General features: G+C 41.5%; 1 protein-coding gene across 1 annotated transcript; it reads right to left on the reverse strand.

Annotated features, from left to right (window-relative positions):
* Positions 1-18,653: 18,653 nt before the first annotated feature.
* Positions 18,654-26,179, reverse strand: LOC147459466 (polyphenol oxidase I, chloroplastic-like). The gene is made up of 2 exons (XM_086510731.1): positions 25,179-26,179; positions 18,654-19,749 (listed from the first exon to the last, which is right to left on the reverse strand). Exons 1-2 carry the CDS (start codon positions 25,967-25,969, stop codon positions 18,897-18,899), a joined length of 1,644 nt encoding a protein of 547 aa, XP_086366857.1. The 5' UTR covers positions 25,970-26,179; the 3' UTR covers positions 18,654-18,896.
* Positions 26,180-27,697: the final 1,518 nt, after the last annotated feature.

The following is a 27,697-nucleotide window of genomic DNA, read 5'->3' on the forward strand; positions in this document are numbered from 1 at the left end:
GATTACAAAACATGGCAAATTGGTTATACTTTTGCATCAAAAGGGAACCATTGTGAAGCCGTGCTCCGGAGCAAGGCGGTTGGTACTCAAGCCTTTCTTGATTCCAATCTTTAACCCAATCAAATTTTTGGCGCTTACGGTAATTGTCACAAGCCGTGCTTGTGCTTTGCCGTCGTAAAGGGTACGCACGTTTGGTGCATGACATAGCGATGCAATATGTTCCAAAAAATTTACCAAAACAAATGCAAAAGATTCTGCATACCGTGTTACTAACTTATACCGACCTGACTTGCCGGCTTCGTGCACTTGCATGAGTAAATACTCACGCCGATGCTCCTTCTCGGATTCTTGCTTGAAATTTCTACAACTTGTGACAATTTACACAAATAAAAAAACAGAAATGCGAAAGGGACTCTACGTACCTGCTGGGAAATTGACTTTGGACTATGTCATGCAACCATAGCCAGTGCCTTGCTTGAGCATGCATGCCATGCTTTTCGTATCCATACAAATGTTCACTGCTAAATCATGAGCCATGCTCAAGTACCACAATCAACACATCGAATATCGTCGAATCAATCAGCATAATCGTCTTTGTCGAGGCATGATGGGATCTGTCAATATCTAGGTTTGATAATCATGTTGCATAGGTTGAACATATTGGAGAGCAAATTGACTGTGCTTGGCGCCTTGAGCTTCAAGTGGCCCTTGGCCGATGTGCTTGGCCCTTTGATCATCATGTTGCGTAGGTTGGACATATTGGAGCGCAAATTGACTATGCTTGGCGCATTGAGCTTCAAGTGGCCCTTGGCTGATTGTGCTTCGTGCCTTCCATAGGGAAGCATTTTGGAAAAACTGCACATGCGTCCTGGCCATGGCTTGAAATCCTGCGCATGCTACGAGGTGTCACTGCCGTGGGCTAAGGCCCTTAGGGTAAAGGTGCCTAATTTTGGGCGCCTGCTTGTGGACACAAAAAAAAAGAGAGAAGAAAAAAAAACGCAAAAACCTGCAAACGCCCATGGCGGCTCTACGCGACAGAGGAAACCGCTCACCACAGGAGCTTGGCATCGAATTGGCGCTCAAGCCTGTGTCGAAAAATGCCCATCTGCGCTATGCGCTCCGATTAAGCCTATCTACGGGCAGTTTGGTGGAGGTGGAGCTTTGCTCCCTCCCCGCTACAAGCGGCCTTACCCATGGCCTTTCGTCGACTCTTCCTTCCCTGCTTGTCGAGCGGTACTTCCCACGCGGCCATGCCTTTGCCTTGTCCGCCTGTCCACGACCTTAGAACGAGAGAGATAAAGAGAGAGAGAGAGAGAGAGAGAGAGAGAGAGAGAGAGAGAGAGAGAGAGAGAGAGAGAGTGCCAGCATCAAATCGACCCTTCTCCTTCCCTCCTCCATAGCTTTCCTCTTCCCTAGCTCTGAGACCAATGTAAGACCTAGGGTAATTGAACATAGGATCCTCCTCCCTACCGCCCCTTATATAGGCTAGCTCCTAGCACTTGCCCTAAGCGGATCCCCAGTCCGCACTGGTCCAGTCCAGGCCCTTGGCCTAGTTCCTTGGCCCCCTAGGTTGGGCCTTGCCCCGTAGGACCCTTGTCCTGACATCTTGCTATACAAATTAGCATGCATCTCTTTGTTGATTAAACCTTCTAGAAACAATGATTCTCTCCTTGATAAGAATCTCCAATATCTTACATCTATCAATGTACTATCTCATTCAGCTTACATTGTATCTTACAGAATCCCCATTTTTTAGTTTCAAGATATAGATTTGTGCTATTGTCTTGTGCTTGATTTTCATTTTTGAACAAGCGACAACAAATCGCATTTCCAATGTTACAAAATCAATAATAGATATATAGGAGGTATCTTCTAAAACTATATTAAAGCCTTGCATTCTAAATTCATTACAAATCCCTTAAACTAAGTATGGAAGTTTGCAATTTTGGAAACTAACTAGTCTAACTCTACGATTATGCTCATCCCCCACCTTTAGGCTAGTGATCCTCCATCTAATGCTTCAAACTAGTTGCTTGGCAGTGGTGACTCATTGGGCCCTGTTTTGGTCCTAGTTTCACTCATTATTTCTCAATTTTCAATGGTTTCCACCACTCTCACCGAGTTCTTATAATTGAGGTGACTGCTGTCTTGGGCTGCACTACCCCATTGGTTGGCCATACTGCAAAATGATCTTTCTATTTTTTCACTTTTGTGTTTTTTTTTAGGTCCAATGCTCATGATCATCTCTCAGATCAAGTAGCCCTGATACTTGGTCTGTTCAACCTCCTTTGGAATCATCATAACAAAATTATTGTTTTTGCAATCCTTGAAGAGGTGTACATGAAATTTTGATGGACCCTTCTCTCTAATTTTGAAGATGTACATGATTTTCAAGGGTGTTATTTTCCCTGGTTTAGTGTGTACTATAAAAAAATCATCACATATTTTTCTCCCAACAATAAACTTCAATTCATGGGTTATTAATTGGTATGCATATTAGAGATTTGACATCTAATTGGTCATTCCCTTCTAACTCTAACAATGGTGGCCCTTCTTTTCAAGAACTAAAAAGAGTCATTCAAAATGATTGGCATAGACTCAGGTTAAAGCAACCCTTTATGCATGGATGGTTGCATGACACACTTAACATGGCATGACACACATATTGTGGCACCAAACCACGCTCCATCTTATCTAAACCACACCATATTCTCAAGATAGGTGCCATAATCCACTAAGGAGGAGGAGGAGGGTTGAACAAGATGAAGGAGCTCACACATTGGTTCAAGACAAAGGTAGTGCATCGGAAGAGGGTTTTATACTTTGTAGCATTTTTTTTTTCATGGCCACTTCCTTCTGCATCTGCTTGCCTTTCCCCTTTGTCAACAATAGTTGAGTTTTTCAGGTTGTCTAGCTTTGCTAACAATTGGCTCTGAGCTAATAGCTAAAGAAGCCTTTCTAATCACTTATTCTCGTTACTCTCTTCCCACCGTTCTTTTAGATGCAGATTGGTAGAAACTACAATATCCATAGCTAGCACAAAGCCTATTGTCACTAGCACAATAATTGAGAAGTGGTTATGGGCATTGATATTGGTACAAACACCATCCAACCTACATCAATATTTTGCCTTGTCTTGGTAATAACAAATTGTTGCCAACAAGGCCTAGATCCTCTTCTCAAGCATCTCTTGTTTCCACTTTTTAGTTGGGGTTCCATTAGGAAGAGAATGCGGTATAGGAGGGCCTTTTTATTTGGCAGTTCAAGGAATTCAAACCTTTAGTATTAAGAATGTAATCAAAGGAAAAATTTTGAATTCAAACAGGCAAAACGGCTAGTTTATTTGAATTCAAATTTTCCCCCCAAAATGAAATTTGAAATCTAGCGAGTAAAACCATATCACGTAGCATATCTATGGAGAGAGCTCGATGCATAGATTTTGGATCTATGATATTTGCTCAAATTGCAGATCATATGTGGAGTTATGAAAGGCCAAAATTCATCAAATTAACCGTCTCCTTTTTGGGGCGAAAAGTGCATCCTTTGACCACTCTTACACATCTCTTACACACCCACCACTCTTGCACACATGGCATACACCTATTTGTCAAAATGTTAATCACCTCCATAAGCTCATGGAAAATAAAAAGGCCCTCCAAGACCCCATCCTCTTCCTAAATGACTTCACTCCATCGTTTGACATAGATGCAATCATCACCATCTTAGATATTGGTGGCACAACAACTAGGTTACTGGTATCCATAACTCTATCAAATTTGAAAGAAACTTGTTGTTCCCAATCAACTAGACTCACCCTGTTTGGAAGTAACTAACATTGAAGTCACCGACATATCGAGTACCTCAACCCAATTGACACCCCAATGAGAAACATAGATCATGGGATGACGATGTCGTGCAGCTCCGCTCCCATGCTAAGAAATATTCCGAGAAGATGTAGATCAAGATTATTGAAAGCCTACTTGATTAATGGTCAGTGATGAGGGCTTGTTAACAGGCCAAGATTAATTATTAATGTATGATGCGGCTTTAAAGGGCCAACTGATGCCTTAATAATGCCCAAAAGGAGTATACTTAGAGTGAGCACAGATGGGAGATTATGACCTAAAACTACGGAGCTTGAAGTGCTCTACCGGCCTGTCTTTACGGCTCGTCGATTGGAGCTACGGTGAAGAAGTTATGGCAGTTTAAAGTTCAAGTCAATTGCAGATCCGTACCGGATTGGGCAACTATAGCTGAGGTGACAGAGATGAAATGAATGCATGGGCCTAAAGTGCTCACTTTGTGGAGTGCGTCGGTCTTGTCAGATCAAGGATCGGAGTTCCGGTTGCCAAGTTATTGGCCGTTAAAGATTCACCGGGGGCCGGTTCCGTGCCAGTCTAGTCGGCTCGGTCGGAGTGCCATATGGGAGATTTTGGCTCTCGATCGTGTTCCAAATGTCTTCACCTAGAGCGTGTTGATTGCGGGATTTACTTCAGTGTTCCCGGAGAAAAATGAGTTGCTAGGCAATGCTTGGCCAGTGTGTATACTAAATGTGATGCTCTTTTACGAAAGCACAAAAAGTGCTTAAAGAGGTTCGTGTTCGGAATGTGGTCTCTTGGAATGCAATGAGTGCGAAGGGAGTACTCCCAAACCAAAGAAATCACTTATGCTTGCACCTTGAAGGCGTAATTTCACTAAGAAGCTGATAAGGGCATTACAATTTTTGATAATATTGTTCGTCAAAGACTACTAAAGGAAGTTGTCGTGCTTGGCAATGTTGTGGACGGCATGTATGTCTAATGTGGTGCCCTTACGAGGAAAGCCATAGCCTAAAGGACTCAACCTATGGCCGCCCAAGGGTCGTTACAATGGGCCGCCCATTCAATTAAAGGGGCCCTAATTAAAAAGGGTGTGAAGCCAAGCAAGGGAAAAATGGCGTCAAACAGGGAGCGAGCAACTGCTGCGCAAAGGGATGACGCGATTATGGAGGCCAAAGGAAATCTCAAACGAGCGAAGTGAAGAAATGGAATTCGCTCAGGAGGCGATTGCACAGCTTTTTGGATCTAGTTCCGACGGTTTTGGTGCTTGTCTATCGCTTGCCATGTCATCGGGTTGCTTCCCACCTAGCAATGACGGCGTTGTCGTTGCTTAGGGGGAAGTGAGGGCTATGCAAGAAAAAAGGGAAATTGTAGGGGTACGAGCAAGAGAAAGGCGAAGATTAGCTTGGCAACCAGGAGTCACGAAGGCAGGAGGCTATCAACGGAGGAGAAGAATAGGGGTTACGAGGAGAAGAAAACGGAGGAGGGGAAGGTGGAGCCAGAGCCCTGGAGGAGAGAAGGCGGAAGCGAGGAGGGAAATCTTCTTTGTGCCACTCTCTCTCTCTCTCTTGTTCTCGTATCAGAGATACAAAGAAAGGCTTTCTCTTTCTCTTTCTCTCTCTCTCTCTCTCTCTCTCTCTCTCTCTCTCTCTCTCTCTCTCTCTCTCTCTCTCTCTCTCTCTCTCTCTCTCTCTCTCTCTCTCTCTCTCTCTCTCTCTCTCTCTCTCTCTCTCTCTCTCATCCTCGATGCTAGCTAAGTGGAGAGCAAGATCGAGGCTTGAATCCGGTGAAGCACTAGGTAAGGCAAAGGATGCTTGGCAAGAGCAGGTAAGGCAGATCTCGGCAAGGGAAAGGATGCTTGGCAAGAGCAGATAAGCAGATTCTGGCAAGAGAAGGTACTCAAGAAAAACAGAGTCGGAGCACCAAAGGCGATCATAGCAAGTGGATTAGAGGAGACGTAAAAATTCATAAATGGAAGATAAGTAAGTGCAAGCGCACAAAGTAGGATAATTAATAACTACCGAAGCTTGATGATTGATGTAGTGAGCAAAGTCGAAGCTTGCAGAATCCACGAGGTATTTGAAGCAGATAAAGCAACAGGAGGAAATTTCCATAACCGTCATCAAATAGAGATTGAATTAACATTCTTTTAAGTCCGGTGTCATTAATGGCCCGGTTAATCCTGTAAACGGGAGCTTAGGCTCTTAGTTAGCAGATAGTTCAAGTGACGGTGCTGTTAACAGCCCGCCTTGGCTCAAGATTAAGCTATACTCAAAGTATTGAATGGATCAATTGATGATTACGGTGATTTCCAGATTCAGTTACATCTGTTGTTCTTGTTCTCTCTCTTTCACACCTCCCACAGCCAAATGCTCGGCTCCTACCCGGCTCACGTAGCGAACACATAACCCCCGACATCTTTGGTGAACCCGACGCAAAACGAGCCGGGGTGGGAGGTAAAGATGGAGAATTTAGAGCAGATGATGAATATGATTGCAGAGTTAAGTGCGAACGATTTTGATGATTAGTCAACAGTTCCATATTTTGCAAAGATGCTTCAATTGGTTCAAGGATCTCTACTTGAAATAGAGACCGTAAAGAAGAAAAATCAAATGGATGAAGCTTTGGATGCAGCTTTAGATGCAGTATACGATGAAAGACGACTCTTTGATGGATACGATTCAGAGGGTTACCTAGAGTGCTATGAGCTAGAAACCAAGGTAAGAGAGAGTTGATGATTAAATCTTTTGAGCAATTAGTGAGTTCAGATGTGAAAGAGCAGATTCAAGAGGTTATCAGAGCTTGCAACGACTACTGGGAGTATTTTAAAGAAGCTATTGTGCAAGTACGTTATGAGCAGTATGAATGCTATCAAGAACAGAGTTCAAGTCTACCAGACTACGCAGATATTCGAGGACAAGTACGATCAACGTTAGAAGCTGTGATTGATGAGTTTATTGTGCAGGATGCTACCTTCTTACAAGCTAATGATAAAGACATAGTCAAAGCTGTGTATGCGATGTTGGGATTTGCAGATGCCTTGCATGAAGTAGAAGTCCTTGAGGGTGAGTCTCTACAGCCTCGAATCACACAGGGTGAATTTTGCAAAGAACATACACCTGTAGTACAAAAGGAAAAGAGGTCAGGGATTAAAACAACGAATTTCTGAAGCTAAGGAAAAAATTGTGCAGGTGAATGAGTGCAGTCTTATTCAGGTAGACATGCAAGAAGATTCGGTTACAATTGATACTTTTGCTACTGAACCAGAACTAGAGCAAAATTTTTCTGGTACAGATTCTATCATAGAGGTGATTGAATATACTGGTACAGGTTTTACCAAAGAGTTGATTAATGATACAGATGTCATAGGTCAAAGAAGGGCTGCTGTTGAGAGCAGTAGGACCATGGTTTTTGGTATACCAGATTTATCGAATTTGGATGTACCAGATTTTGAGGACTTGGCTAAGCAAGAGTATGTGCTTGAAGATCTACAAAATGTTGATTCAGAGGGGGTGCAGACTCCTTCATTGACAAGTTTTTTATGAAGCACAGCTACCAAATTGGAAAACTGACCTTGAACATGATTATGATGATTCAGAGGGGGTGTAGACTCCTTTGACACACTTATGTGACCTAGAGCTATCAATCTGGCAGACTGACCCTGAATTTGATGATGGTGATGTAGAGAGGGAGCAAAATTCTTCTCTATCAACAATCTGTGACACAGGGCTGAGACTATGGCAAGATGATCATGAAATTGATGATGCTGATTCAGAGGGGCTTCATAGTGAAGTGAAATCTCTTGATGTTGAATATGATTGGTTTCATTGTGCTGATGATACAAACAGGGCAGTAAGATAAAATTTTCAATGTGCATGCTGAACATTGTGCTACAGAAGTGCAAAGATATTTGGATGAGGCTAAAAGACTTAAAGAGCAGTTTACAGCAGATGCATTTAGTATGCATGTCACATGTGGAAATCTTAGTTTACAGCAGCCTGCGATGTGCAAGATGGAGGAACCTTCTCTAGCGGTGGACCTAGATCTTATGTGCTTACTGGACGAAGCTTTAGAGGGTTCTCAAACACAAATGCTAAGGATACCAATCAATCCAGAATCATGCATGAGTAAGTTTGTTCAAATTCAGCTGATGATGAACTGATGCAGTTGTTAGATGATGCACTACTTGATTTTGAGCCTCTACGAGATAGAGAATTGTTTTCAGATGTATCTTTTGAGCTTAATGAAGAGGAATTGAGGTATTCAAATATGCATGATCAGAATTTCAATACTAGTGAGAGTGAAGGTGCACTGCCAATGATTTTACATGTGATTGATGATCAACAATTGAATGAGCCAGTTGCACAGGGGATATGGCAGTATCTGATGCTATATGGGATCTGATGTTACCCTATGATGTAGGGGATTTTGAGCTAGCTTTTGACCCTAGAGGTGACAGATATATGCATGGTTTTGGGCAATTGCCTTATATGCCATATGATCCAGGCGGTTTGCGTGAAGATTTATGGGTTAATATATGTTTATGCTTTATTGATTGGAAATTCTTGTATTTTCCCTATGATCCTGGAGGATGGTGCAATTTTTGTTTTTAAGGAATGCTCACAGTTGGGCAAATGATAAATTTCCCATTTGATCTCGAGGGCTAATAAAGTGCAAAGTTCCAGATTTGAAAAGTACCAATTATCTGTTGTAGCAGGTTGCATGGTACAAGGTTTTGTTTCCTAGATTTATGCTAAGTCAGAAGAGTTTTTTTTGTAATGTAATCAATAAGATTACATGGCTGGCTTCCAGTTGACTTCTTTGGACAATTGCTGAAGTATCTTTACATCTTTTGAGTTGGTTCTGCTACTAGAACTTAGGGTAAAGGACTTGACGGCCATTCCGTGTGCAGACAGAGTAAGGCATACTTGAGCTTGACAGGGTTCCTTAAATTGAGCTTAATGGTCAAGCCGTGTGCATCATTAACTGGAGCACTTGAGTCTGGCGGGGTTCACTAAACAAGTTATCCATGATTGAATGCTTTGAAGATACGACAGATACAGTTCATAGATTTTTGATGGACAGTTATCTAATGATTAAGCTAGAACATTAATGATAGGGTATAAGCCTTATTTTATTTTTCATATGTTTCTCAGTTGCCTGAGTCTAATGATGGTAAGGAGCTTAAGGTACCTAAAGCAGATGCAGATTGAAGTGTTCTTGGCACAGACCGGAGGCTGTGCAGGTTCAGAGGGGGTGGATGGCGTGCAGCTCCGCTCCCATGCTAAGAAATATGCCGAGAAGATGTAGATCAAGCTTATTGAAAGCCTACTTGATTAATGGTCAGTGATGAGGGCTTGTTAACAGGCCAAGCTTAATTATTAATGTATGATGCGGCTTTAAAGGGCCAACTGATGCCTTAATGATGCCAAAAAGGAGTATAATTAGAGTGAGCACAGATGGGAGATTATGACCTAAAACTGCGGCGCTTGAAGTGCTCTACCGGCGTGTCTTTACGGCTCATCGATTGGAGCTACGGTAAAGTTGTTATAGCAGTTTAAAGTTCAAGTCGATTGCAGTTCCGTACCGGATTGGGCAACTGCAGGTGAGGTGACAGAGATGAAATGAACGCATGGGCCTGAAGTTCTCACTTTGTGGAGCGCATCGGTCTTTTCAGATCAAGGATCGGAGTTCCGGTTGCCAAGTTATTGCCCGTTAAAGATTCAACGGGGGCCAATTCCATGCCAGTCCAGGTTAGAGTGCCATATGGGAGATTTTGTCTCTCGATCGTGTTCCGAATGTCGTCACCTAGAGCGTGTTGATTGCGGGATTTACTTCAGTGTTCCCGGATAAAAATGAGTTGCTAGGCAATGCGTGGCCGATGTGTATACTAAATGTGATGCTGTTTTACGAAAGCACAAGAAGTGCTTGAAGAGGTTTGTGTTCGGCATGTGGTCTCTTGGAATGCAATGAGTGCGAAGGGAGTGCACCCAGAAAGGCATATTTTCACTAAGAAGCTGATAAGGGCATACAATTTTTGATAATATTGTTCATCAAAGACTACTGAAGGAAGTTTTCGTGCTTGGCAATGTTGTGGACGACATGTATGTCTAATGTGGTGCCCTTACGAGGGAAGCCATAGCCTAAAGGCCTCAACCTATGGCCGCCCAAAGGCAACCAAAGGAAGGCCACCCAAGGGCCGTTACAATGGGCCGCCCATTCAATTAAAGGGACCCTAATTAAAAAGGGTGTGAAGCCAAGCAAGGGAAAAATGGCGTCGAACATGCAGCGAGCAACTGTTGCGCAAAGGGATGACGCAATTATGGAGGCCAAAGGAAAGCTCAAACGAGCGCAGTGAAGAAATGGAATTCTCTCAATAGGCGATTGCGCAACTTTTTGGATCTCATTCCAACGGTTTTGGTGCTTGTCTAACTGTCACCTGCCACATCATCGGGTTGTTTCCCACCTAGCAACGACAACGCCATCGTTGCTTAGGGGGAAGTGAGGGCTATTAATAAGAGAAGCGCATTGCATGCGAGAAAAAAGGGAAACTGTAGGGGTACGAGCAAGACAAAGGCGAAGATAAGATTGGCAAGCAGGAGTCACTAAGGCAGGAGGCTATCAACGGAGGAGAAGAATAGGGGTTACGAGGAGAAGAAAACGGAGGAGGGGAAGGTGGAGCCAGAGCCCTGGAGGAGAGAAGGCAGAAGCGAGGAGGGAAATCTTCTCTGTGCCACTCTCTCTCTTGTTCTCGTATCAGAGATACAAAGAAAGGCTTTCTCTTTCTCTCTCTCTCTCGGAGCTTGGACAAAGAGAACTCTCTCTCTCTCTCTCTCTCTCTCTCTCTCTCTCTCTCTCTCTCTCTCTCTCTCTCTCTCTCTCTCTCTCTCTCTCTCTCTCTCTCTCTCTCTCTCTCTCTCTCTCTCTCTCTCTCTCTCTCTCTCTCTCTCTCTCTCTCTCTCTCTCTCTCTCTCTCTCTCTCTCTCTCATCCTCGATGCTAGCTAAGTGGAGAGCAAGCTCGAGGCTTGAATCCGGTGAAGTACTAGGTAAGGCAAAGGATGCTTGACAAGAGCAGGTAAGGCAGATCTCGTCAAGGGAAAGGATGCTTGGCAAGAGCGAATAAGCAGATTGCGGCAAGATAAGGTACTCAAGAAAAAGAGAGTCGGAGCACCAAAGGCGATTAGAGCAAGTGGATTCGAGGAGACGTAAAAATTCATAAACGGCAGATAAGTAAGTGCAAGCGCTCAAAGCAGGATAATTAGTAACTACTGAAGCTTGATGATTGATGTAGTGAGCAGAGTCGAAGCTTGCAGAATCCATGAGGTATTTGAAGCAGATAATGCGACAGGAGGAAATTTCCATAACCATCATCAAATAGAGATTGAATTAACATTCTTTTAAGTCCGGTGTCGTTAACGCCCCGATAAATCCTGTAAACGGGAGCTTAAGCTCTTAGTTAGCAGATAATCCAAGTGACGGTGCTGTTAACAGCCCGCCTTGGCTCAAGATTAAGCTATACTTAAAGTATTGAATGGATCAATTGATGATTACGGTGATTTCCAGATTCAATTACATCTGTTGCTCTTGTTCTCTCTCTTTCACACCTCCCACAGCCAGAGGCCCGGCGCCTGCCCAGCTCACGTAACCCCCGACAACGAACACCCATCAAACGCACTCCTGTACTTTGAAATCTTCATATCCATGCGGTTGGAACTCCTACTACAATAGTTCCTTTAGGTCCATTAACTTTGTGTTGGATTTTCCCTCTTTATCAAGCTCTTGAATGTACCTATTGGAACTTGGCTTGGTTCCTACCCACCATGTCTTGCTCAAACATTCTCCACATAGCGCTTTTGAACTGATTCCACATCCAATGTACAAATTGATATCAAATCCCAATTTACCTGAAGAAATTCATGTTCTCCTTCTTCTATCAATGTTTCCATTGTATTTATTGGTTTGGCCACAATGGGTTGGATCTCCTCACAAACATGATTGGCTTTTTGATAAAAAATCTAAATCTTTCTTGGTTCTCTTCATATGACAATGGTATGCTTTGTCAAATTCTATTTCACCTTGGCTTGTCATAACCATGGTTGACCCAACAACATCTGGTAGTTTGCTTTCATTTCCTAGAGTTTTAACACTACAAAGAACACCACAAAAGATATCCCTCTAGTATTAGAAGTAACACCCCTCACTATTCCTCAATGTTGTACCCTTCTTTGATCGGGCCATTGAAACAAAAAAGAAACTGATTCTAATTTACACCATCCATACTTCTTACATGTCTTCCATGTAATTATGTTGACTTCAGATCGCCCATCTACAAGTACATTTTTAATATTACTTTCCCAGTGCTGCAAAGTAATCAATCAAGATTTATCATCTATCAGAGGACCCAACTCCCCATGTGCTATTTTATTTATTGTTGGTCCCTCTTGTGTAGACATCAACTATTCTTAAAAAGTTGATACAAGTCAGAGCATGTCCCCCAACTTCATCTAGATGGGTAATTGTACCATCTTGTCCCAAATATCTAGCTAGAATATCCCATTCATAGGCACCTTCCCAAGTATTGTTTTTGTTGGCTCCTCCTCTAGCGCATCATAAGCTGTCTCGACATCGGGTTGTGTGTGGTCTAGCTTGGAAGGTACACAAACTATGGTTGTTAGAATTCATGATGAGAATCACAACACTTTGTGAAAAAGTGTTTATGAAAAATCACCAAACCTCTTTCTAAACACGTTTTTCATTCTAAGAGCATTCGTGACAAAGTAGTCACAAACCCTCTCTCCCATTGTGCTTGGGATTTTCTTGTTTTTGGAAGCAAGTTCGTGATGAAAGGATCACCAATTCACATCCAATTTTTCTTAAAAAGAGAGTAAATTTAAGGCATGAAACCTCAGCTCTCATACAAGAACAAATCCCATTCAAAACCCAAACGTCTTTCATGGAATCATGTAGTCTTGTCCCCAATTACATAGTCGTAACTTCAAAGAGTTAAAAGAAATACACGAGCTTCCACCTTCACACGAACATTTCTTTGATTTTCTAGAGAATCAAGAGCTTCTAAATTGAATCCCACATACAATTTTGATAAAGGAAAACCCTACTTCACACCCTTACAAGCTCAGATACAAGATTGCAAAAAGACCGGATTGCACTACACATAGATTGAGCAACCATGAAGGGAATTGCACAATAGTGAAAAATTGCAGGTTTTTTCACTTGAGATAAGCTCTCTCTCTCTCTCTCTCTCTCTCTCTCTCTCTCTCTCTTATGGAAATATCAGCTGATGTGTCCATTTTGTGCCATTTGTTCACTTTGGACAAAAACTAGGCCATTCTCTAAAGACCATTTTTTATGTGAAAAACCTCAAACGGAGTCAAGAAAATCCCTAAATTTTTGGGGTCACTTGCATAAGCATAAAAATCATAGATAAACATCATTTTTCATCAATATTCTATTTTGGGTCACTTTCCCTACAAGTCGAGGAGGTCACCTGTTAGCTAAAATTCTTTGCAATTTTTGCCCACATCAATCTTTGTAGGCGAGATGAGTGTTCCACCAAGAACCACTTGAAATATGTAAATCACAAAACCAAATTAAATATCTTGTAAAGTAGGAGAATCTACAATGGTGTCACATCTAGGGCCATAACTCCCTAAATAGGTATGTACATGATAGCGACTGCAATAGCCGCTTGAATATATAGTACATGATTTCCTTATTCGTATGCATCAAAAAGTATCAAAAGTGAGTTGAATGGTGTTATTTCACATTATCATGACATCCACACCCTCTATACTTGCATATACTAGAATGTCTCGTATTCTTTTGTAATTGAAAAACTAACCATTGTCGTATACTATTCTATATAGCATATGAGGTGCCCCCAAACTCAAGGAAGATTAGTTTATGTTACACATGCATGCCACTTATACAGTCAAAACTGTATTTGGATATCAAGAAAGCCACCAAGAAAGTCATAAAAGTGCTAAATATGGCCAAAAAATAGGATTAGGCAATTCTTATAATTTGGTCATAACGTTTAACTTTAACACTTAGACCTTCCTAGAAGCATCAGAACACTAGAGTGGTATAGTTTCAAATGTTAGAAAAAAAAAACAAAAACAGGACCCATTTTCACCCACAGTTTAGTTCAAAAATGTTTTGCAAGAGTAAGGTCAATGGTGAGATCAATATTCCATGATAATGTCAAGTTTTTTCAGCTCATGAGGCAACTTTGTGGATATATAGCACCTAGAAATTCAATTTCAAACTATTCAAATAATTCAAGAAAATTGGTCGCTTAACAAGATATAAAAGTGTCTCAGACATAAAAGTGTCCCATTACCAACCTAGTGTTAAGGGCAATCCTTTTAAAAGCATGAAATGAGAGAATAGAATTTACAAAATGTTAAATACCCTTGACCGTTAATTATTTTCCAAATGTAAATTTTGGATGAGATAAAGAAAATCTGTCTTTTGAAATGTCTGACTTTTAAATAATTTTAAATCTATCCTTGAGTATTTGTGAATCGATCGCTAAGAGGAAGTAGTTTGGTTTTCCACAACCATAAAATATGCCATGTAAACTCCCAAGAGATAAAGATTTTCGGAACTTATCTATAGCTAGCACTTCATATTTGGTGCTTCCTGATACACAAGCGTCACCAGCATCTTAAGTTGTCCCTCATGTACCAAATCAGACGTCGCTTGCTATAACACTCATAGAGTATTTTGGTTGTGACAAGAATCTTAAGACCTTGCTCAAATTCATGCAGCCATGTCCATTTTTAGGCACGGGTGATGATATGCCTATTGAACTAGAAGAATGGATAATTCAGATGGATGACTACTTTGCTCTTGCCGCCTACAATGCAACTTCTCAGGGGATAATGGGAAGAGCTAAGTTAGAAGGACCAGCAAAAACATGGTGGAATCTCAACTGCCAATCTGGCCAAGTAGCAGGGGTGACCTAGAGTTGGGATGAGTTAAAGCATCATCGCAAGGAGCGATATCCTTCCCGAGTGGAAGGAAAACTCAGTGCTATGAGTGCCTCGAATTTGGTCATAAGAAGGCCCAATGCCTAAAGGAAATGACCCTAGTAATTTGAGCCCCCATGTTAACTTTTAGAATCACCCCAATCAAGGGGAACAACTCAATAACCTTAACGTGAGAGGAAGAAATCCAACCCAAGCAAGAACTCCCCCTCCAACTCATTTTCATGGACCAACCGCCAACCCACCTAGATCAACAACAATAAAGGATAAGATAGATGAACAAGCCAATGTTTATGTTGCATTGATTGCTAGTGACCGGAATCAACAATTTTGCATTCTTGAGACTAAGGAAGAGTATGAGGATGGAGCTTGAGAAAATTTTAGACATAAAGGAGCCAAAGCTATTACGCAAAATGGTTTAGGATATTTTGGTCTAGTGGAAGGGTCATCCCACTAAAGATGCTTCCTAGGAGAACTAGGAACATCTTATTTCTCAATTTCCTCACCTTTTGTAATTTTATTTCTCCTTCTTTTATCATATTAATATTCCCTGACTGATGTAATCAATGAATACAAGCTCCGCCATGTTACCTTTTTGTGTCACCCAAGCAATGTAACCTGACTGTTTTTGCTACATAATAATAAGATTAGTGCTATCCTTTGTAGCTCGGAACACTGTATGGAATTACAAAATAAATAGATAAATAGATTTAATTATGTTTGAGATTCTCTCAAGGACTTCTACAAAATACCAATTATAGGAAACTAAGAACAAATTTAATTGTATCTATCAAGAGAAATTAGAGAAAGAAAGACAAGAGCCATGATCTTAATATACAATGAACTTGTTAAAGATACAATGAAGATAGAGTTTTTTACAAGTCAATAAGCCCATCTAAGGTTCACTTCTTGAGATTGACGATCTCAAAGAGTCTTCGTGCCCCATCCGAGTCGCTTCCCTGAGTATTGACATTATGTTAGCATTAAAAAGCTATGCTGCAAACGTCTGTCGCAGTGACGTGCTAACACCTTGCATTAGGTTTTAAAGGGATTGTGTGCTTGAATATCTTAGGATCCACCCCTTTCCTGTATTTATATAACCAAGTGAACACGTCCTTAGACTCCTTGAGAAGAGTTATGAGTTTCTCCTCCTCTTCCAGTTTTAGATATGTTGCTTTGTAGGCTGGTTGTGGCTCTTCTTGGAGTCCTTCCAAGTCTATCTTCTTTGCATCCTCAGGCCCATCATATGATTGCTTTTCTTTTTTCTCTCGTACAGGTTTCATCATCACTACCTTTCGATCTTGGATGAAGAACTTTCTGTAGTGGGATGGCACACTCATTTTGTCCTCATTTTTATCATCTTCTCCCACTCCACTTTCTCCTTTCGTTGTCTATACTTACTTGAGAGTTTTCTTGAGATCTCAATACTTCTTCTTTCTCTCTACCGTGGTCCATTTAGTTTCTCCAAACTCGTTTAATCCTGGTTCTTTTGTTTATTTGGGTTTTTTTCCAAATTCCTACTTTCTAGTTTGTTTTGGCAGGTCTCTCATGCTCGCTTTTGTTCTTGGATTTTGAGCTTTAGAGAACCTTTTAGATATCTTGTCCTTAAAAAATCATTAGCCTTTACAATCATCAAAAAATTATGCTTTTCCCCTTATCCTAGGCATATGGTTTTCTCTTGGTTTTTTTTCAGCTCTCGTTTTCTTGTAGCATTCTTGATGTCTAAGTTTTTTATTTGAAAAATCATAAAATCGGACATCTGCTATCGTTTCTTCCTGTTCAATGGTGCAAGCTTGGCGTTGAAGCGTATCTCACATTGTTCATAACACAATGGTGTAGTAGCCTTCACAATGTAGCTTCCCTAGTGCGCGTAGAGAGTAGAAGAAGATCTCACACAAAATACACAATAACGGCACGCTTAGTGGAGCTCAAAAGATGATTACTTCAAAAGTTGTCCTTAGGGTTACAAAAATTATCTTTTATACCTCATCCTTGGAGGTTCTAACTCATCAAAATTACCTCCTACTTTCTACCATGGGTTCAGCTGATCCGCATATTTAATATATTACAATGTGGAGACTTGATTGAGTGCCAAAAATAATTACAATTGGGTCCGTCAAATTAAATGATACAAAAAATGGGCTTTCCAGTGTTTAGCAGTCAACAATGAGCAAAACATGATGTATCCAATTTGAGAACCATGTTTATGCATCCAAATGTAAACCCATGCATCTACCTACGGAAGCCTTGTATGGATTATGATCTGTTGAGTCCATTGAGACCCAAGCATGATGTATCTTAGACAATCCTATGTTGAAATCAGGTTTAAGGGGAGGGTTATTAGGGTTTTAACCTACTTACATCCTATGGGTATGTGAAGAACCCCTTATGTTTCTACCCTCACACACACTAGTGGTAAACATGCCTACACCTAGCACTTCATTTACATGCCACATGGAGCATACACTTGTCCTAAATCTCCTCATGCACACAACACCTAGCTACCTATGTGGATGCACTAGCATCTACCACCTCTACTATTTGCATGTATTACTCCATCTATAAATGGAGTTCCATTGTACAAACTTACTCTCTCAATAAATTATAACCTACTTCATCCAACAAGTCTTCATGTTAAAAGAATTGAGCAAGCGGGAAAAGAAGGTGCAAAAGAGATATCAAAGATCTAGTCGATGAGTCTTGATCTCAAGATCTAATATGAGAGAGAGAGAGAGAGAGAGAGAGAATATCCACACATTTTTATCTTCCTAGTGTGATTCCAAGGACTATAGTCATTCTCCTCATACATGGGTGTCCATCACATACACGCCTACCTATTTATGACTCCGTGTGTGTGTGTGTGTGTGTGAGAGAGAGAGAGAGAGAGAGAGAGAGAGAGATAGAGAGAGACAATTTCCATGCTTTTCTTGGCCATAATAGCGTGCGGGTTACATTCCACCATAACTAGTAAGCCTTACATAGAGCTACCCAACAAGTCTTGATGTTAAAAGAATCGATCAAGCGGGAAAAGAAGGTGCAAAAGAGATATCAAATATCTACTCGATGAGTCTTGATCTCAAGATCTAATATGACACACACATAGAGAGAGAGAGAGAGAGAGAGAGAGAGAGAGAGAGAGAGAGGAGGCATATCCACACATTGTTATCTTTCTATTGCGATTCCAAGGACTATAGTCATTCTCCTCTTACATGGGCATCCATTCACATACACATCTACCTATTTATGACTCCATGTGTGTGTGTGTGTGTGTGTGTGTGTGTGTGTGTGTGTGTGAGAGAGAGAGAGAGAGAGAGAGAGAAAGAGCCAATTTCCATGCTTTTCTTGGCCATAGTAGTGCGTGGGTCACATACTAGTTGTTTTAAGTATCTTTCTTGTAATCCCGTTGTATTGAAAGTTGCAACTTTTTTAGCACAAGATTGGAAAATGTTTTCTTGTATTAGCAGGTCGAGTGAGGTATATATGGGTGGTGGAGCCTTCTAGGCACGATTACCCAAAACACTTTATGCAAACACACCATGTATCAAATCATTGATATTTATGGACAACAACCGTTGGTATCACACTTGATCATACCATCAATATTACTGATTGTGATACAAACGATATCACGAACTCTTTGACAACAATGATAATTTTGAAATTATATTTTTGTGACTTAAGAAAAAATATTGTATCATAAACTAGGAAGGTATCGTAGTGCAATTTGATGTGATCTCTCTCTCTCTCTCTCTCTCTCTCTCTCTCTCTCTTTCTCTCTCATACACACACAAAATACGACCCTTACATGCTCATTAGAGAACTTGATTCAATCAAATAAAGCACTTCCAAAAAACACATAATCACACGTGTACAAATAGTTTAGAATGTATGTGATAAAAAAAAAATAGAGTAACATACATTTCAATCTAGAGAGAGGGAAGGACTAGGGTAGGAGGTGAGAGAGGGAGAAATGAGTGCACAAGGTGCTGAGAGGAAACTCAATATAGGAGATCACAAAGGTATGTGGAATACACCTTTGTGGAAGACGATGGTTTACTCGTAGTCAATTTACTCGTAGTCAATGAGGAGGCCTTGAATGGAGATGGGTTCAACACCCGTGACAGCCATGGTGATGACTACCTCAGGCTCCTGGGCAATGCCAACTCGTTGCATGTTGTCACCGATCTCAAACTTGACATTAGCGGTGAGGTGGCGGTGCTTTACATTGGCAGTGGGGATGATGTTGAAGCTGCCTATGTACTCGGCACTACTAGTGTCAGTGAGGGTATTAGCATAGGGGTGATTGATGAAGGCAGTGAGGGAGACGAAGCTTTGGCGAGTGACCTCAAGACCCTGAATGACAAGGACTGTGGCTTTGGAGGTTGTGGGACGGGGGGAGGAGGGGGTTTTGACGATGGCAGACCAGCTGGAGCCAAGGAAGATGGTGCCATTCTCGGGAGAGGCACCTATGGTGGCGATGCCAGCGTCACGAGCAAGAGGGACAGCACTGCCATTGGATACGACCGGTGGATCGTAGTTTACCCAAAGCTCATCGGCGGCGACAGTCGGGTAGCTTACACCCAACTTGGAGTTGTCCAAGGCATCGCGAACTTTTACCTTCACTAGACTGGCTGTCTCATCGTAAAAGTAGAACTCTGCATCTAAGAAGTCGGAGTCATCATGGTCGGCCCTTCGCCCACCTGGCAAATCATATTTCCACTTATCCCAAAGCCGGTCCACGTTGCTGTGGTGCGCATAGAAGATGGGGTCCCTAGAGGCGGTGGTGAAGGTGCCCATGTCTTGGACGAGTGGGAGATTGGGATCCCCTGTCCAGAAGTGAACGCCATTGTGCACCCCATCCTCAATCGTCCCCCCCAATGGCGCATCTAAGACTGTTGAATTTGAGAGGTCTGTCCCCGTTCTATAACACACGCAAAATGAATGGTATATTTTAGCGTCATAAGGTTTAAAATTTTCAACATTGTGCTTTTCATCAACACTCTGGACATGAATACACATCCAAATCCTTGGTTGGGGACAAATCACACTCAGAGTTAAACACAAAAACCCCCCGCCGCCCCCCCCTTTCTCTCTCTCTCTCTCCATCTTTCTTTCTCTTTTAAGAGCATACTTGAATTTCACACATTACTAATATGTGTCGTTTTAAAGTGCAAAATATTACTAATGCGACATCATATGTGCTTATTTTTCCTACAATTAGTTCTCTGTTTTCTAATGTCAACCTAAAATCTCACCATGTTTAAGTAAGTTTTCATCCCCATCTCCCTTTGATCCAACTAGTCGGTTCCCTTGGTTATACATCCACTCATTGCATGAGTAGGTTAAGGGGAATCTCAACATATCCTGCTTTGAATCAATGAGAAAGACAAACTTGATAACGAAAAGGTTGGCACAACAAGGTCGAGGTGACGGATGACAAGACCACCAGGATGCACACATCATGCCACGGAGGCGGATGACATGCTTGCCCACGGGCCAAGATGAGGGGAATGGGTTAGGGAGCACAAGTGAGTGCATTTTTTTGCTTTCTAAAAGAAGCCTTAGAGAAGTGTTGGGTTAAGCATACTTTCAATGTTTTCAGTGATGATTGACACTTACCTTAAATGTTATTTTGGTTTTGAAATTTTAAATGGATATTTTTATTTCACCTTTCATTTCACTTCGTCACATGGCTTGACTTCTCTTGCATTCTATTCTTTTAAAATGATCAAGTGAAAGCTTCACCTTGCATAAATCTAGTAAGTTCTACATACATATACATATATATACACACACACACACACACACACACACACACACACACACACACATATATATATATATATATATATATATATATATATATATATATATATATACACACACACACACACACACACACACACACACACAATATAAATAAGTAAATATATAATATATGTCAATTTGACCCCGACCTTGGATATTGATTTAGACTGTGTATAGTAAGCATCGAGCAAGGAGAAAATTTCAAGGAATTTGTAGAAGATTCCATCTAATGAATGTGGAGCAAGGTAGTAGTAGTCCATATGTGCAAGTTCTACATTCAATAGCAAGGGCACCCAAGAAGACTCAAAAGCCTTTCACAAGTATTGGTCCTTTTAAAATTTCACTGACGACCAACTTACTGAACCAAAACTAAACAAGTCTTCATGATTTACTCTCTCTTTCTTTCTCTCTCTTCCCCCATTTTTTTTTAAAAAAATTATCTCATACATAATTTATGATTATTTGCAAATTTTCTCTATATTTGAGTAGGTCATCATGAATACTCACCTTGTTTTAAGAGGGTATTTTCCTCTCACCACTTGGAAATCAAACCATGGGCCCTATCTTTGCATCTCTATATAAGCAACAACCACCAAAAGATTGTGATAGATTAACAATAGCTACATAAAGAAGCTTGACTCTATTGAGAATAGCAATCCACACTTTTTCTTGGATGGTTGTGACGAAGAACCAAATGTCTTTTAAAGTCCTAAGCCTAAAGGGGAGCTTTTGTTAACATGCAGCAATCATGCAAGCCTTTAAAAGAGTACATCTCCACCTCCATAACTTTTGAGTGAAAAAGACTAAAGGTCATAGATAGTCAAAGAGCACTTTTTGCACATTTATTTAATTATAGAATCGATTCATTTAAGGCCTCAATTGTTTTTTCGATTTTTTTGTTTTGTTTTAATACATCAATAACTTTTGGGCTACTATTTGATTGCTTAACAACCTCTAGCCTATCATCTATGCCAAACTTGGAAAGCCTCCTGGTACCAACTTTGTTGTCTTGATTGGCCTACAATGACTCAACTCACTGCCGCAATGTTCGGGAAAATTGTGCCTCAGCTTAGCTTTGAGCCAGTTGAAAAATCAAAACAGTCGGTTGAAGGAGGGGAATAAGGAGAAATTCCGCTTGGAAAATTTAATTATTTTCTTTAATGCTTTGAAAACATTCCTCAACCTAAATTGTCTGATCTTGAGTGCTTTTGAGTCTAATTTGACACTTTGAATATCGTTTTACGTGGCTTATCTTGCTAAATATTTTGATCTACTACGTTTAAACTTGCTTCAATGCTTTTGAAAGATTAAAAATGTTTGTATTACAAGCTATAAATTGGCTTAGTCTAATGATCCAATGAGAAAACAATTAATGTTGTATGTTTTGACAAATTACCCATATTCAAAATGAGTGGTCAACCTGTGGTTAAATTTTGAGCGCTTGGAATGTTTCGATCATCATTGATTTCAAAAATATTGAACTTTTTAATGGCAACAAATGCTGCCACATAGGCAGCAGCACTTGAAATTTATCATCACCCAACGAATGGTCATGGATTTCATATTTGTATTGACCAACGAATTGTCGTGGAGGTTTTTGGAAAACCATAGATGATGTTGTATTGTCTTGAAATTGTGTATTCTAACAATATGCTAACCATGGCAATCGGGTGGCTTTTAGAAAACTATCATGCTAAATTTCAATTTGGCGGTGCAAATAGATTGTAAATGTCAGACTGTGGAAGCCTTGCATCTGAACTATTGTAGTCCTTAACTAGGCTACAGGATATTACCTACAGACTTACTTTTGACGAACATGAGTCTAAAACTTTGGTTTTGTCAGTTTGCTTTTAAGTATCTCTACATTTAATTTTTAGGGAGGAAAGTTTTTCAAAGGATTGAAGTGAGCCATCACAAGTGATCAGAAACCATCTTTGGTTTTATCTATTTACTTCTAATCATTAGTAAATGTGCTCATATATACTAGGGTAGAGGGGAAATAAGTGGACGCCCCCCAAAAGAGAGACACAAATTAGGAGTATGCTTGGTCGAATCTTGTTTAGGTGTCCTCATTTCATTTGCTAAAAAGTTTACTAGTATTTGGACTCGAGTGTCTTTGTGCTCTAAAAAGCCCACAAAATTAAACCTTTTCAACTAGAGCATTGAGTAAAATCAGAAAATATTAATCTTGATATCATCTAATCCATCTTTTCATGAGGAATTCAATGCACTCTTCATAATTCAAATATGGCAAGATATAAAAAATCCTTCCAGACTTACTATTTTTTTCTTGGATGGCCTTCTATTGGCCCTTTTACCCTAAATTTGGTGCCGTCAAAATTAGTTGGAAATGAAGTCTATTGGTCATAATTTATAAGACCTTAATTTTCAAGATCAAAATGTGGGTCACATAGTAATAACTTCTCATAATTAAATAGCCTATAGTTTTCATCAATGTTGGTAAAATAATTAGTCTGCCTTGAAAATCCAAAGGGGTTAAAGATTGAGTTCTTCAACAATACTCATGACCCTCAGAAAGTTGACACGTCACTAAAAGGGACATTACCATAATACATTCACATGGTCATAGCTAATCTTGGTTAGTCGCCCCTTGTAAGTTTCATTATATTTAGGCAAGAACCTAAGAAAGGTCAGTCCTTTTGCAAGGGAGCCTTTGCAACAAGAGAACATGGAGACATAGAGAGCCTCTCACATGACTTTGTGGTGTCGAAACTGACCTATAATGGCACATCATCGATGGCACATGAGCCCCATTATCAATACTCTGCCTCCCTTGCGCTACACACAGGGTCTTTAGCTTGGATCCAAATCTTCAAGCCTTTAACCAAGAAACATAGTTCTCGCTTGGGTTGATGGTCACCTCAATATCAAAGAAAAGGGAAAGAAAATGCATGATCGAGGGAGGGAAGAAAAAATGGAGCTCCAATATATCACAGTACAAGTATTGTCCATAGTTGAGGATGGATCAATGCCTACAGTGATCCCTCCAAAGGAGAGTCAAAGAAACAGGAAAGAAAATGCATGCTCAGAGTGAAGAGAAAGCGGAGCTCCGATATATCACAATAACAATATTGTCCATACTTGAGGAGGGATTAGTGGTCACAATGAGCCCCCCATAATGAACATGATCTCCGTCAAGCGATGAGTTTTGTGAACTTGATACATGTGAACAGTGTGTGAAAACAATGTGAAGTAGCCCAATGCCTGATTGCACTTTAAGGATAACATACTCAACTACCCCATCAAAGACACACAATGCTGGCACAAGGAAAGAGTGCTAGTGTCTCATTCGAGAGGTAGCGAGTTCAAGTGTTGCAAACCCCCAATTTTCTACTCCCTAGGGAAACGGAGGTCCAAGAATAATTGATGGTCTTAGCCTTCACAAGAAGTTTTGGACAAATTCTCACTATAAGGCCCACATTGTGACTTACCTCAACATCATGAGCTTATGTGAGGGAGGCACCGCATACCTAGCTAGGTACGATTGGGGGCAGGTGACCGCCGGCCTGGTGGGGGGGCCGGTGGTCCGATGCCCCCAATCGTACCTAGCTAGGTATGTGGTGCCTCCCGAGCAAAAGCTCATGATGTTATGCATTGTATGAAAAACAATGGAAAAGACTCCATTTTCCTACATGAGAAATTTTCTAAATCTTCTTGTGCTTTCTAAATTTCTAAATCTCCTAGAATGGAGGTGTCATTCAGTTGAGGCACAATGAGAGGAGAGAACTGGTCAGAAACAAACCTAATGATGTTGAGATGAATGTGTGTGACACAACCCTAAATAAGATGATAAGAGAGTGTGTGTCAATGTCTCCCAATTTGCTACTTCCTAGGGAAACCCCCAATTTGCTACTTCCTAGGGAAACGGAGGTCCAAGAATAATTGATGGTCTTAGCCTTCACAAGAAGTTTTGGACAAATTCTCACAATGATTCCCACATTGTAACTTACCTCAACATCATGAGCTTCTGTGAGGGAGGCACCGCATACCTAGCTAGGTATGTGGTGCCTCTCGAGCAGAAGCTCATGATGTTATGCATTGTATGAAAAACACTTGAAAAGACTCCATTTTCCTACATGAGAAAATTTCTAAATCTTCTTGTGCTTTAGGCTGTTGAGCACTCCTAGAATGGAGGTGTCATTCAGTTGAGGCACAATGAGAGGAGAGAACTGGTCAGAAACAAACCTAATGATGTTGAGATGAATGTGTGTGACACAACCCTAAATAAGATGATAAGAGAGTGTGTGTCAATGCCTCCCATACACTCCATCAAAAGATTGACTCTACAATGAATCGACGAGCTTAATCTAATGGTATACAATTGCTCACATGAAGCTTAATCGAACGGTCCATGCTTGCTCCCAGCAGTTCAAGGAGAACACTACGAATATTCGCCTTGTTACTAGGCCAATTTGCCAAAGCCACCATCTCCATTCTTGTTTAAAGGTTTCTAAAGATTGCCAAATCCCTACGGACCCCTTTTTGGTCCTTCGAAGAAAAACGAATTTAAGAATAACTTACCTGTAAGCACCTCCCATGAAGAGCTCGGCGGTGGTGGCGGTCACCACATCCTGATACATGTCGTTCAGGTTCTGATTCACGATGGCGCTGTCGTTTCCGGTGGTTGTGGGTCTCAGCTTCACCAGTGCCGGCGGCAAATTATTCTGATTCCGATTCATATCATACAGAGCCGTTCCGTTCGGCACGAACATGGCCGGCATCACATTCCCGCCGTCGCGCTGGTCGTCCCAATTCCAGAAAACAAGAGCGAAGGTGGGGTCGCCCAGCAGACTCTGCAGAATTCGTTCGTGCCAGTAGAGGTACCACCGGTGCCATGGCAGAAAGAGCCATGAGAAGTGGACCTGCAGTGGGACGCTACCATTGCCCGCCTGGCTGTATGCGAAGTTGCAAAAGGCGCAGTGAATGTCCGCCTGCGTGTGAAAGCTCCGGGGGTCGTCGTCCGGCAGCGCCTTCATCAGCTCATACGCGCGCGTGTATTTTGCAATGTAGTCGTCGCTCACTGTGTGCGCGGCCTGCCGGACTCTCGGTTTCGATTTGTATTTATGGAATGAGAAGACTCTGGGCTTATGTGAAGGGATTGGCAAACAGCAATTGAGGGTGAGCGTCATTGTTGGATCCGTAGGGGAAGCGTCCATTGCCAGTTCGCATTGCTGCAAGTCTGGCACGCCGATCGGCGAGGCGCTTCCGGTGGACACAGCAAACAGAAGAAGAGTAAAAAGGGGGCTGACGCATGGGAATATGATCATCTGCTGCAGCAGCGACCCTCTAGCCCTAATGACAGAGGTAGCCATTAGATCAGCTGACAACGAAAGTAAGAGAGCGAGCTGATTGAAACGAAGGACAAATCAGCAGCTGCAGGAAAATGTGGTAGCACCAGCGTGAAGGTGTGCGTTAGAGGCGGGGAGAGAGGGAGGTGCGATGCAAAGTTGCAAACACGACAGCACTAGGTGATTGTGTCAAGGTCTTAAGCACAGACTCATTGCAACGCTGAAGAGAGCTACTAGTTACAGCTGGAGTGTCTTGTTGCTTGGCTGACTGATAATAAATAGACAGTAGGTAGACCGTAGTCCTGTCCTTTTGGACTCACGATGCGTGCTAGACTGAGACAGGCCACGAGATTTTAAAAACGTAATTCAAGAAACCATTTCATTCATTTCTTTTTTGCACGCGTTTCATTTTGACCTCTTGTTCCGTATTGAAGCGTTGAGAGAAAATGACCCTACAATGTAATTCACCAGCTAAAATTTGAGAAAATCCGTTAAATTGTCCCTTTCCCCCTTTAAAAACCAGCTAGTATAGTGCAAAGACATACACTAATACATTCCTCCTAATTTCTAGAACGGTTTCTTTGTAGCACCTGCTTACTAGCTCCCAAAATGTCCCCTTTCATCCACCCAAGCTCTAAATTCCATAAGGATTCGCAACGGCGCCAACGCGTTGGCATCGTTGCGACATCCACTCTGCCAAAAACGACAGAGTTGTGCTTACCAAGCCTCGCTAATTGGTAGTGCTTGCATTGACCCACTCTTCAACCTTTACGTGCTGAGTTCATTGCATCGTTATGACGAGATAATATATTTTGGCATGTCTTCTATTGCTTACACAATCGTGAAACGTTGGATGCGACAATTGTGCTTGCTTAGAGAGGGTGAGGGTGGCACTCCCACATGCAAACACACCCTCGACAACTACAAACTATAATTTGCAGCTAAATGTGCACCACTCATGACCACGAGGGGTGCCTTCAATAAAAAAATGCTACCAAAGGTTAGAATGAGTTGTGAGCCCCAAAGAATGCAGCTCTTGAGTTGGTGAGGACTCCATTTGCTAATCCCTAGGTTGACGCTTCGAGGCTTATGGGTTAAGTTCTCTTTGGTGCAGGGATTTCATATTCACATAATCATGGTTTTTTTTGTGATCACAATGTTAATTATAAAAAAATATCAATTCACAACTCTTTACATTCACCAAAAATGACAATGTGACTTGAAGGGAACCTCGCGGGCTAGTTAGATTTGCACGTTAGTGCAACGATCTAGCCTAGCAGGCCTACTCAAGTAGCACAATGGGCAACACGTCCAGTGGGTCATATATTATGCTCGACGAGCCCTCTAAGTACTATATAAGGGGGGCCCTCCTCCTCACAATTTCCAAGCTTTATGAACTCCCAAGCTTTCCCAAGCCCTCTGAAGCCAGATAAAAATTGATGGTATTGTTGGAATTAGGGTTGCAGGAAAATACACGCAGCTTGGAGAAGATGTAGGAAGCTCAAGGCACACAATAGAGAGTGTATTACTTAGTGTGCAATGGAAGATAAGTTAGCCCTAGAGTGATGGGCGTATATACAATGCACGGGGCAAAAACCTCCTAGTGAGGGAAAAAATGCCCCGGTGGTCCTAAGTGTGTTCGCACACATTACTACCACATGCATATGGTAACAAATCCCCCCTGGAGTGATGTGGTGAATGAGAGTTGGAACATAGAGTAAAGGGACCCCCCAATCAACTCAATGGACACGC

This window comes from Adiantum capillus-veneris, chromosome 4 (genome assembly GCF_014529385.1).
Source record: "Adiantum capillus-veneris isolate H3 chromosome 4, ASM1452938v2, whole genome shotgun sequence".
Classification (NCBI taxonomy): domain Eukaryota; kingdom Viridiplantae; phylum Streptophyta; class Polypodiopsida; order Polypodiales; family Pteridaceae; genus Adiantum; species Adiantum capillus-veneris.